Source organism: Hibiscus syriacus, unplaced genomic scaffold (genome assembly GCF_006381635.1).
Source record: "Hibiscus syriacus cultivar Baekdansim isolate YM2019G1 unplaced genomic scaffold, ASM638163v2 tig00012275_pilon, whole genome shotgun sequence".
Classification (NCBI taxonomy): domain Eukaryota; kingdom Viridiplantae; phylum Streptophyta; class Magnoliopsida; order Malvales; family Malvaceae; genus Hibiscus; species Hibiscus syriacus.
In genome coordinates this window covers 27,182-39,871 of record NW_024062268.1, presented here as the reverse complement: position 1 = coordinate 39,871, position 12,690 = coordinate 27,182, and the positions used below count along the sequence as shown (strand labels likewise).

Here is a 12,690-nt window from a genome sequence, read left to right as displayed (position 1 = left end):
TGTGCAAACATCTTACCTTGTGAGGTTTTCTTGTAAGTTTGCAAATTTGTAATCTTCTCTTTGGGAAAAAGAGTGTTCTCAAGAGTTGGGGTATACTCTTGAGGGATTTGTAAGGTTATCTCTTTGGCCTCAAAAGAAAGAACAAATTAGTGAATTTGTTGGAAAATCCTTAGTGTGGATAGCTAAGGTAGTGGACGTAGACTTTGTTTGAGAAAGTCGAACCACTGTAAATCGCTGTGCAATTACTTTCAATTTTCTGCAAAAGCTTCCAAGAAATTTTTAATTGCCAATTCACCCCCCTCTTGGCCGATTCCGTCGATCGATTAACTCAACACAACGTCATTATTTTATCTAAATGTCATTAAAAGGCTTCCCACAAAAAAATTTGGTGGGAAGATTTTGGCGCCAAACATATAGTGACAAAAATCAATGACCTTTTTTAAAATTGTCATAAAAGATATATCATTAATCAATAAATATGACGAAAATAAAAAAACGTCACATTATAGTATATTTGTGACGATATACGTAACGTCATATAAATTTTGTCATAAATTGATAAATTTGTTGTAGTGAGATAATTATAAAAATTTATTTATTCTTTCACTTTGTATATTTACACACATATATTTATTCAAACTAGAAACAAGCACCAACGAGATTGGTTCAAGTGGTAAGCAACTTGATATCACTTAAGTAGGTATCGAGTTTGAGTCCTGGTGTATGTAGAAAATTCCTAAGGAAACTCACCCATCACAGCTACGTGTACGACTCGGGTTGGTCCGGATTAATTAAGACAAAACCTTAGAAATTAGAATGACAAAAAAAAACTAGAGACAAGCAATCATCAATCATACATTTCTTTTATTAATTCTCAAACCATGCATGCGTTAGTTTCTTTCTTCACCAACTCATTAATTATCATCAAATTAAGGAGAGATTGATTCTGTCACGTTGATATTAAACTCAAGGGCACTTGCGTTTGCGACCGTGTGTGGTCAAGCTAGCATAGCAGGAGCAGATTTCTTGGTTTCCGGCTGTTCCTGGAGGAACACAGTTGCAACGTGCGCAACATGTCCCGCATGCCCTCTTGAATAGATGTGGCCTCGATGATAACAGGCACCTGGCTGCACAAGCTCCCCCACAGTTTGAAAAAACACAAAACAAATATATATATATATATATATATATATATCAAAAAGGGTCTCAGCTACAAGTAGCTTCGTATCTCGATATCATATTTAACGTGTTCAAAAATTTACCAATTTTCTTCGGGGGCGAGGTTCCCTTGCTAGCATCATTCACCTGTATTTCAAAAGAATCATTTACGACGAACAAGGCAATAACAGAGTGTTCATTGCGTAGATTATTTTAGAAGAAAGGAAGCAGGGACAAAGAAAGCTTTACCAACTGATGGTCAGCTTCAACCAGTTGAAACAGGAGAAGAGAGACGAGAAGTGAGGCAATCAAAGCCCTAGAAATAACAGCCAGGACTAAAACCTATTTCTTAGAAGGAAACAGAGAATTGTTTACGTTTCAAGTATGAACGTCTCGTCCTTAGCGTTCTGTATTTATAGCAAAAATGTTGGAGATTGAAAAGAAGTACCGGTTAGTACTTAGTAACTGAAAAAGGTTAGGTGTGCATGCTAAAGTCCGAAACAATCCCCCACGATTTTATAAATTCATCCTCTAACATAATCCGTTCTGATTAGTGGTGCTTCGATTATCTACTTAGTGGCTTTTCATACTATCCTTCTCTGTGGGGTTAATAAATATACCTTAAACATGGATTCTTTTGATAATACAAGTCGGTTTGCTTGGCCGAGTATGAGAAAAATTACTGTCACGTAATAGAAGCATACGTTATTCAAGTCACATTAACAAAACCTGTAATTAATGTATAGTATAGGTGAATGCATTCCATAAACCATTATTGTTCTAGTTGGTAGCATTTTTCAACGCCCAGTGAAGTATAGATATAAAACGTCCTTGTTAATTCCTATATATTAATGGACATGGTTTGGTTAAACCAAGCTTCATGAAGTGCTTTCTCTTTTCTACTAGTGTCCTTGTTAGTTATACAATTATGATTGCCACCTAATATCCAAACTTGGGAGGAATGACATGCAGAATTATTAGAGGCCTCGGAATGTCAAACCAACTTGTTTTGCAACTTAAATATAGGAATAATTCAACCACTGTGCTCCTCGACAGCTAATACTATGCTATAGGCCGGTGGATGCAAAGATGACTTCCATGAAAACTACTATATCATTGGGCACTCTTTATATATTTATTTGAAAATTAGTGTTAAAACATATTTTTTCACGTAAAAATTTATAATTTGAACTTGATTCAAATATTTTAAAAACTACGTTAATATGCCTAATGGGCAATTGTTGAGTGGGAAAAGGATGGGAATTTTGTCACTTTATGCAGATGGTTCTCAAACGTCACTCCGAGAACTCAACCTAATCCAATCAACCAGACAGCTGTTTCTCAAAGCCTGTTTCCGACAACAGCCCTACCCCTCGGAAATCTATTGCCAAAGGGGCTCATACTTTATCATCCATCATATCAGCAGCTTTCTGAATGTTTGAATTCACTCTAGTCTTGAACAAAAATGAAGGGGTTTTAAGGCTATGCAGTGATGGAATTGTTCTATTAGTGAGAGAGGCTTGGATCTAAGTTTTCTTTTCACTTGTTCTTATGCTTCCATTTATATTAATTTTTAAAAGAGACAAAAAAAACATTAAGACTTATGATGTAAGCAATCACATTTTCTCAGGTTTTTACTTTTGAAAAATAAATTTGGACCCAAGTTGACTGATAAATGGTTTGGGCTAACACTGCACAGTCACAAAATAAACAACCCAAATGAGCGCAAAAGGCCTTGAGGTATTTGTAGGTCAGCGGCGAAAGTAAGCATTTAACGAAGCTCTTCTTGTACATGTCGCAGCCGTCTTTCGAGTGGGCCCGGAATTTAGCTTCGACTTGAAATTAAATATTAGGAGTCGCCACCGATCATTTATTTTTTGTGAAAAATTTAGTTGATCGGATACCATCTTGCTTGATCTGCGTTTTACCAGAAATATGTCGGGTTCGAGAGTCGATTACAGTCAAGGAATGAGTAGCACTCTTAAACTGCCCTTTCGGTACCATTTAATTTATCGATTTTATTAATTGCAAAAATTGAAATTGAAATTTAGAAATTCGATTCAAATTACTTACATTTGATTGATTAAACGTATCCGAAAAAAATCATAAATAAAGTAAGAAAATAAAACAAACAAACACAAAGAGTTAGTATTAAAATCGAAATAAAAAATAGTAACTAAAAGGTATAAAAGAAAATTTAAATTAAAAATTAAATTGGAAATAATTAAAATTTAAGAATCGAATTAATTTTAGGAACGAGCTGCAAAAGAAAAACAGAAACTTAAGGGATTAAATAGAAAAAGGAAAAAAGAGTAAAGTACAAAAATAGAACAAATAGAAAATTAAAGGATTAAAATAGTATTAATGGAAACTAGAAAGACAGTAACTAAATTCAAATAAAAAAACATAACAATTTAATGACTAAATTAAAACTAAGTAAAATATAGAGTTTAAAATAAAACAAATACACATAATGATCATAATATTAAAACATGGCTAGACTAGGGGGACATAAGGGTGATTTGACCCTAAATCTAATGACTTAAATGTAACACATGGAAAGAAAGGGATTTAAATAAGATTAAACTAAAATCAGTGACTAGAAAGGAAAAAGCTATGAAATAATGATGAGTTAACGTATGAGTTACCCAAAATTAAAATATAAGCAATTCCATTTCTTATTGACTTTCAGAACACGTGAACCCTTTAAAAAAATCCCTTTCACATTTTTATTCTTATTATGCACATGGAGCCCTAACATTTTCCCTTTTTCTTCGTTCAACAGTCATCCTCTCTCCACAACAGACTGCTTTCCAACAAATCCACCTTCATCGCTTCTCTAAACCCAACGACGACGATACCCCAACTCCGACGATGCTCCCTCGACACAGGTAATATTTCGATCTACCCCTTTATATTTTTTATTATTTGCTGTAACTGAAATCGTTGGATATTATAAAACATGGTGATTATTTATGTTCGATATACATGAGCATTTTTAGTGTTTTTTGAAGAAAAAATAAAAATCATATTTTTATTTATAAAAATAAAAATAAAAATAAAAATAAAAATAAAATAAATACAGAACTTAAATAGAAAATAAATACATGAAAAGAAAACTATATTCGAGTGTAAAAAAATCAAATAACCTTGAAAATATTGCTTTTACTTATGCTGGAAAAAAAACCGAGAGACTTCCTCCCCTTACAATTGTTTCCCCTGCCTTTCTCCTCCCCCCATCTTCGTATGTAAATGTTACATTTATAGGAAAATAAAATATTGTTTTTAGTCTTCTAATCGATTCCTAAAGTCTAATGGTTGTTGCATGGTTGTTGGTGATTGGCGTCGTGAAAATCGGATGTGGGGACTTGTTGCTGTGAAACGCGGGCACGGACTGTTGGAGTCTTGAAGCGGCGCACTAGGGTTTCCTGGAAACCCTGATCTTGGAACGAGTCCAGGGCCATTTGGGTTTTGGTTGTTGGGCCTTGTCCCTGATTTATTAGTCTTGGACCTGTACAACAAATAAATAATGAATATATAAATATATAATCAATATAATATATGTGTAAAATATGTGACAGAAATGACATGTCTACAGCTGCCCCTCTTTTCTTATTTTCGTGTAATAAAAATAGAGCAAATATTAAAAGACACGAATTTCGTCTATATCGAATGTCCTCTGTTGTAGAGTTGAATCCGATGTTAAGACTTTGAATGAAATCATGAAATGATTCCCTCGTCGTGAGTTTGAGTCAATCTGTTGCGGTACGATATCCGTCGTTGTGAAGTTGGAATCGTATATGGCTCTTTCGTTGTGAAGTTGAGCCTTGAAACTTGAATATCCTTCGCCGTGAAGTTGAAATCCAATGTAAGTTGTGTTGTCCAGAGGCCAATATCATTCACTGTGAAGTTGAAATTGACCCTAAAACTGGAAATTTTATTGACAGACAATCATTCTTTGAGTTGGATATCCTTCGTCATGAAGTTGAAATCCAATCTAGAGATAGATGCTGCTTTGTGCATGATTCCCTTCGCCGTAAAGTTGAAATCGCGGGTGGCCCCTTTGTTGTGAAGTTGAAATCCAAGTAAGTTGTATTGTTTCGACTCCAATATCCTCCGTCGTGAAGTTGAAATTGGTTCTGAAACTGGGAAGCCCCTTCGCCGTGAAGTTGAGCCTCAAATGGCATGATATCCTCCGTCGTGGAGTTGAAATCGCGGATGGCCCCTTCGTCGTGAAGTTGAGCTTGGACTTGAATATCATTCGTCGTGAAGTTGAAATCCAAGTATTGTATGTTGCGGGTGGACACGATTCCCTTCGCCGTGAAGTTGAAACCGTGGATTACCCCTTTATTGTGAAGTTTGGCTTCGAGTTAGATATCATTTGTCGTGAAGTTGAAATCTACTCTCGAGTAAATTGTGTCGTTTCGAGTCCAATCTCCTTCACTGCAAAGTTGAAATTGGATCTAGCTAAAACCTGAAAAATGATGCAGACATGTGATGGATGCAATGCTCTTAGGTATGCCTAAAATGCACATGCAACATATGTTATTTTGGGCTCTGGAGAGAAATCTCAATCTCCAATTGCATGTCTAGAATCTTGATTTTGGAATCTTAAAGTTCTAATCCATGATCTTGAATTCTTCAAATGTGTAAAAATGATATTCTTTGTTCTTTGATTTGGGAAATGTTTCTCGACCATCTCAAGTATGTGCATGAGCCTTGATCTGCTTCCGGGTACCTGTACGTTTCAACGAATCTTTGTACAGTAATATGCGATTATCTTTTGCAGGAGTAAACAAATCATTAGGTTTAAGTTCAATCCAAGATTCTCAAAAGGAATTGATTTAGAGAAAATATCATCTTTATTCATAAGGGAAAGAAGAATAAATACACGACAAACATACATGATGAAGTATGAAAGTCTTAGATCTCAATAATATGAGTACTTCTAAGCTGAAAAGTCGTTAGGTGACCTTGAACACAGCCTTTGCCAAGGGATCTTTGAAAATACGACAACGTTATGAAGAACGCAACCTTTCTGACTCGTTAACTCTGTAGAAGATTCTGGTGCCGGGATATTTCCATTGTCTGGATTTCTTCAGTCAATATCCAAATAGCCCTTTCGGGTTTTCAACTTGGACCCATCCTTTGGATTGCAAGACGCCCTCTACGGGTTTTCATCTTGAACCCACCTTATTTTTCTTTTCTCTTTCTTTTTATTCTTTTTTTCAATTTAGGGCGTCCTTTCGGGTTTTCACCCTAAACGTTTTTCCTTTTCTTTTGTTTTTTTTCGACTTAGGACGCCCTCTCAGGTTTTCATCCTAAGAGAAGTATTTCTTGACTGCATCTGAATTGATGGGATGTGGCAGTTCAGGTCCGTCTATTTCAGCCAAGACAAGGACTCCTCCGGAAAAGGCATTTTTTATGATATAAGGTCCTCCCCAATTTGGCGTCCATTTTCCTCGAGAATCTTTCTGGACTGGCCCTCTTTAGCACCAGATCTCCTTCACGGAATATTCTAGGGCGCACCTTCTTGTCATGTGCTCGAATTATTCGTTTATGATAGATTTGACCATGGTGAATGGCTTTCAGTCTCTTTTCCTCTATCAGATTAAGCTGATCATATCTGGATTGCACCCATTCTGTGTCATCCAGTTTGACTTCTATCAGGACCCGAAGTGATGAAATTTATACTTCAATGGGTAGTACTGCTTCCATTCCATAAGCTAGTGAAAATAGAGTTACCCAGTCGAGGTTCGTATCGAGGTTCGGTAAGCGAACAAAGCGAAAGGCAACTTTTCATGCCAGTCTTTGTAGGTTTCAGTCGTTTTATCCACTATATTTTTAATGTTTTTGTTTGTTTCTTCTACTGCTCCATTCATCTTTGGTCTATAGGAAGTAGAATTGTGATGCTTTATGTTGAATTGCTCACAAGCAGCCTTCATCATTTTGTTGTTCAAGTTTGTAGCATTATCGGTGATGATTCTTTCAGGTAAACCATACCGACATATGATCTCTTTCTTCAAAAACTTGCAAACAGTGGACTGAGTGACACTAGCATAGGAAGTAACCTCTACCCACTTGGTGAAATAATCGATGGCTACAAGGATGAAACGGTGACCATTTGAAGCCTTCAGATGTATTTGCCCGATAACGTCCATACCCCACATAGAGAAAGGCCATGGTGATGTCATGACATGAAGTGGAACATTTATTTAGCTTTGTAAATTTGGTATTTATGATATCTTCTTGCATAGTTGATGCAATCACTTTCCAGTGTAGACCAGAAATATCCGCATCTCATTATTTGTCTCGACATCATATGTTCATTTGCATGTGTTCCACATACTCTGTCATGTACTTCTTCTACTATCATCTTAGCCTCTTCTGCATCTACGCACCTTAACAGGATTCGATCATGACTTTTCTTGTACAAGACCTCTCCATCAAGGACATATCCAGCTGTCATCTTTCTAATGGTTCTTTTATCAGTTTCGATGGCTTCTTTTGGATAATTTCGATGCTTGATGTATTGTAGAATGTCGTAGTACCAAGGCTTAGTGTCTTTCACTTCCTCGATTTGGTAACAATGAGCAGGGTATTTATACGACTGTATGTTAATTGGCATCATTTCAGACTCTCCGCCAGCCTTGAATGCAGCTACCAAGGTAGCTAAAGCATCAACCATTTGATTTTCTTCTCTTGGTACATAGTGGAAGGTGACCTCATCGAACTCTTCAAGCAGATCCAATACTAGTTTCCGGTACTCTGCCAGCTTTATATCCTTGGTTTTCCATTCTCCACGGAGCTGATAAATTACTAAGGATGAGTCTCCGTATACCCTTAAGGCCTTTATATTTTGCCCCAGTGCCACTCGAATTCCCAAGACACATACTTCATACTCTGCCATGTTATTGGTGCAATCGAAGTTCAGTCTGCTGGTAAATGGCTAATGACTCCCTTCTGGAGAGATCAGGATTGTCCCAATACTGTGTCCTAATGCATTTGATGCACCATCAGAATGTATTCTCCAGGAACTATCTACTGAAGCATCTGTTTTTTCTAAGGATATAGCCATCAAGTCTTCGTCTGGAAATCAAAGTCCAGCGGCTCATAGTTCTCATCGGTTCTGTTTGCCAAGAAATCCGATATGACCTTTCCTTTTACTGTTTTCTGGCTCATATACTCAATGTCAAATTCAGACAATAACATCTGTCATCGGGCTAACCTTCCAAATAGAGCAGGCATACCCATCATGTACTTTAGTGGATCTAACTTGGAAATCAGCCAAGTAGTGTGATACAACATGTATTGTCAGAGTCTTTTTGTAGCCCAGACTAGAGCACAACAAACCTTCTCGATAGGAGGATATTTGACCTCGCAATCGGTGAACTTTTTGCTCAGATAATAAATGGCTCTTTCCTTTCTTCCAGATTTGTCATGTTGACCTAGGATACACCCTATTGAGTTCTCGAATATGGATAGATACGAGAACAGAGGTTTAACTGGGATAAGGGAAATCAGGATAGGAGTACGAAACAAATACTTCTTTACTTTTTGGAATGCAATCTGGAAGTTTTCATGCTCCAGGGCTATTATTTCGGAGAAGACGAAAGATAGGGTCACATTTATTGGTAACTGAGATATGAACCGTGCTATGTAGTTCAATCTGCCCAGGAATCCTCGGAGCTCTTTTGTGTTCATGGAGGAGGCAGGTTCTAGATAGCCTTGACTTTATCAGGATCAACTTGATGCATTTCCTACTTACCACAAAGCCTAATAACTTCCCGGATATTACCCCAAAGGTGCATTTGCTAGGGTTCAGTTTTAGCTGGAACTTTCTCAATCTCTGGAAGAGCTTTCTCAGATTCTCGACATGTTCATTCTCAGTTTGTGCCTTGAAAATCATGTCGTCGACATAAACCTCGATCTCTTTGTGCATCATATCGTGGAACATGGTTATCATAGCTCTTTGATAAGTTACCCCAGCTTTTTTCAATCCGAAGGGCATCACTTTATAGCAAAAAGTTCCCCACATTGTAATGAACGTAGTCTTCTCCATGTTCTCAGGATGCATCTTGATCTGATTGTACCCTGAAAACCCGTCCATAAATAGAAAAAAGGCGTTCCCGGCTGTATTGTCCACCAGAGTGTATATGTGTGGCAGAGGAAAGTTATCTTTGGGACTTGCCTTATTAAGGTCCCGGTAATCGACACACATACATACTTTCCCATCTTTCTTCGGTACAGACACTATGTTGGCCACCCACTCCGGATATTTGGCCACTTGAAGAAAATCGGCATCAAATTCCTTCTTGACCTCTTCCTTGATCTTAAGGAGCATTACTGGTCGCATTCTCCTTAGTTTTTGCTGCACAGGTTTGCATTCTGACTTGATAGGCAGTTTGTGAACTACCATATATGTGTCTAATCCCGGCATGTCTTGATACGACCAAGTGAACACATCTTTGTACTCCTGAAGTAAGACTATCAGGTTTTGTCTTGCTTCAGTCGAAAGAGTTGTGCCAATTTTAACCTCATTTTGATCTTCTTCAGTACCCAGATTCAGAATTTTGATCGCCTCCTCGTGTGGCAGTATTTGTTTATCTTCTCTTTTTACCATTCTCAACAATTCGGCAGGCAGGTTGCACTCCTCTTCATTGTCGCATTCATCAAATTCCCCGAGATAAATGGTCGATTAATAATCCGCTTCTGAGTTAGGATCATCAGTGCCTACATTATCGGTATCTGGGGACCTGAAGGAAACAAAGAATGTGTATGCGTAAGAGGAAAACATCCCACACAGAATAGTCAAGAATTAAATTTGAAAGAAAATAGAAATGAATTACTGAAATGAAGAAGGTAGAAAATGAATTCAAAAAAACAAAATAAGAATAAAGAAAACTTGTTTGCCATGGAAAGGGAAAATATATCTTCTATTGAAATTAAACAATAACGTTCATTCACCCTTACAAAAGATCACCTATTGCCCTGAGTATAGGCAAATAGGGATAGTTCGAATATTACTCTGAAAGACTCTTGTAAACCACATATAGTTCTTCCACCGACCAATTGCTAGGCACAAACCCAGGTGGCAGAAGGTAAATTCTGGATCTATCTGCATTGTCAACATCTTCTGTGGTCACGGCATTGATGCTCAGATCTTTAAGAGTCGCTTCTAAGTCAGATGAGGTGGTCTCAAACACATAACCACCTGATTTGAATGTGTGGCAAAGAGGCGGGAATGTCATGGGTTCCCATTGAAGTTCACTTCTAGTCAACCTGGCTATTCTTCTCTCCCGGTTCTTCTAGACCTCCTTCATCTTTTCATGATAACTGGGCTGAAAACCGAGCCCAAACTGATCTAGTTTCGAAATAGGAAGAACTAGATTAATCATTCCTTGCAGATGCTTCCCAAACCCTTTTCCGATTCTGGCGCCTCTTCCCAAAGTTTGCATGATCTCCATCTTGGTATACTTGGAAAGCTGGGGTTTAGGAATCCTTCTTCCTTCTACCACGAATATGGCATTCACAAACTCCAAGAAACGGAATAAACATTTTACCGCTTCCTCGTCTACTTCGATGTATGGGGCTTTCGTGGTTACGCTTGCCACGATATCTTCCTTAGCATTGATGATTACTAAGGCCCTGCTAATAACAAATTTAACTTTTTGATACAGTGTGGACAGTACTGCACCGGCTTGATAAATCCAAGGTTTTCCCAAAAGACAGGTATAAGAAGGCATAATATCCATCACTAGAAACTCGACATTGTAGATGGCTGGTCCGATTGTTAACGACACCTAGATCTTGCCAATAACCTCTCTTTTGGTCCCATCAAATGCTCAGACCACATTCTGGCAAGCTCTCATATGTGAGGTATCTATTGGCAACCTCTTTAATATGACTAAAGGCATTACATTCATGGCTGAACCGTTGTCAATTAAGACACTTGATAGGGCATGCCCCTTGCAATATGTGGTGATATGTAATGCCTTTGTTCGGCCTCTTCCTCCGGATGGAATCTCATCATTCGAGAATGAGATGAGATTATCAGCTTGAATATTGTTCACCAGTCGATCCATCTTGTTGACTGGTATATTCTGCGGAATGAATGTTTGATTTAGGACTTTCAACAGTGCCTCCCGATGTGCCTCAGAATTTAACAAAAGTGCCAACATTGAAGTACGTGTTGGTAAGTTGTGGAGCTGTTCTACAATATTTTACTCGCTATGCTTCAAGAATTTAAGGAACTCTTTAGTTTCCTCCTCTTTTATGGGTTCGTTGATAGCTAGTACATCCTCCTTGAAGGGCTTAAGTGGTTTCTGCCCCACTTTGCTATCACATTCTTTGGAAGTACTCACATGACATTCGTACTTTCAAGGCACTTTTTGATTGTCCTTGTACTGAAAAGGCCGAGGTGCTGTGATAATCACCTTGGCTTGTGTTGTTGTTGTCTTTACTTTAGGGGTAATTATCAAAGGACTACCCCTACCGATTCTTTTGTCTGATGATTCTCCGGTAGCACAAACATCTGCTTCTGGGGAATCCTAAACTTCTTCGTAAAATTCCAGATCTTTCTTGTCCATCATGAGCTAGACTAATGACTTGAATTCTGGGCAATCTTGCACCTTATGTCCTTCTTTGTTGTGGTAACGGCAGTGATTACCACCTTCAATCCTTGTTGCACGTGACTGGGGTGCAAGAAGCCTCACCTTTACCATTTGGCTCCAAACCCAAGCCAAAAGATCTTTAACTTTCGAAATACTGGTCTTGATTCTCCTGCCATTCTCTGTGGTGATTGCATTTATTTCAGTTTCCGGATGATTAGGTAAGGGATTATGGGTCATGTTTGGTGTTCCGGAGTTGAAATAGATCCAGTTTTTGTTCCACATTCGTTATACAATCCTCTTGAATGCGAGACAATTTTCAATTGAGTACCCCTACACACCGCTATGATATTCGCAGAGGGCGTTCTTGTCGAACCATCTCGGGTAAGGAGGCTTTATTTGATCCATAGGGTAAGACGACACTGCATGAGTATCGAAGAGTTATTGGTATAACTCTTTATACGTCATGGGAATGGGATCAAACTTCTCCCTTTCCTTTTCCCTTTCCTTCCTTGGTTCTCTCTAAGTTTGATTAGAAGTACCGGATAGTACAACTGTAGTGGTTTTTGAACTTGAGATCGTGACACATTTGTTAGCATTGTAGGTGTTGATATTGTTGATCTCTCGCTCTTTTTTCTTCATGGGAGGCTTCTTACTGGAGTCTTCTCCTCAATATTTCCTTGTTTGATGGCCAGTTCGATCATTTCACTGGCCATGACTAAATCTGAGAAACTTCCCGACGTGATTACCACCAGGTGCCCGAAGTAAGGTGCCTTTAGGGTCTGTACAAACAACTTTCTAGTTTCCTTTTCATCCAAGGGTGGATGAACTTGGACAGACAAATCCCTCTATCTCTGTGCGTACTGTCGAAAACTCTCATTATGCTTCTTCTCCAGGCTCTGCAGCATAACTCGTCTGGTCT

The 12,690-nt window shown here is 38.1% G+C and overlaps 1 protein-coding gene across 1 annotated transcript; it reads right to left on the bottom strand.

Annotated features, from left to right (window-relative positions):
* Window positions 1-861: 861 nt before the first annotated feature.
* On the bottom strand, window positions 862-12,053 carry LOC120205129 (snakin-2-like). Its single transcript, XM_039205052.1, has 4 exons — window positions 11,790-12,053; window positions 1,408-1,500; window positions 1,263-1,305; window positions 862-1,148 (listed from the first exon to the last, which is right to left on the bottom strand). Exons 1-4 carry the CDS (start codon window positions 12,051-12,053, stop codon window positions 967-969), a joined length of 582 nt encoding a protein of 193 aa, XP_039060983.1. The 3' UTR covers window positions 862-966.
* Window positions 12,054-12,690: the final 637 nt, after the last annotated feature.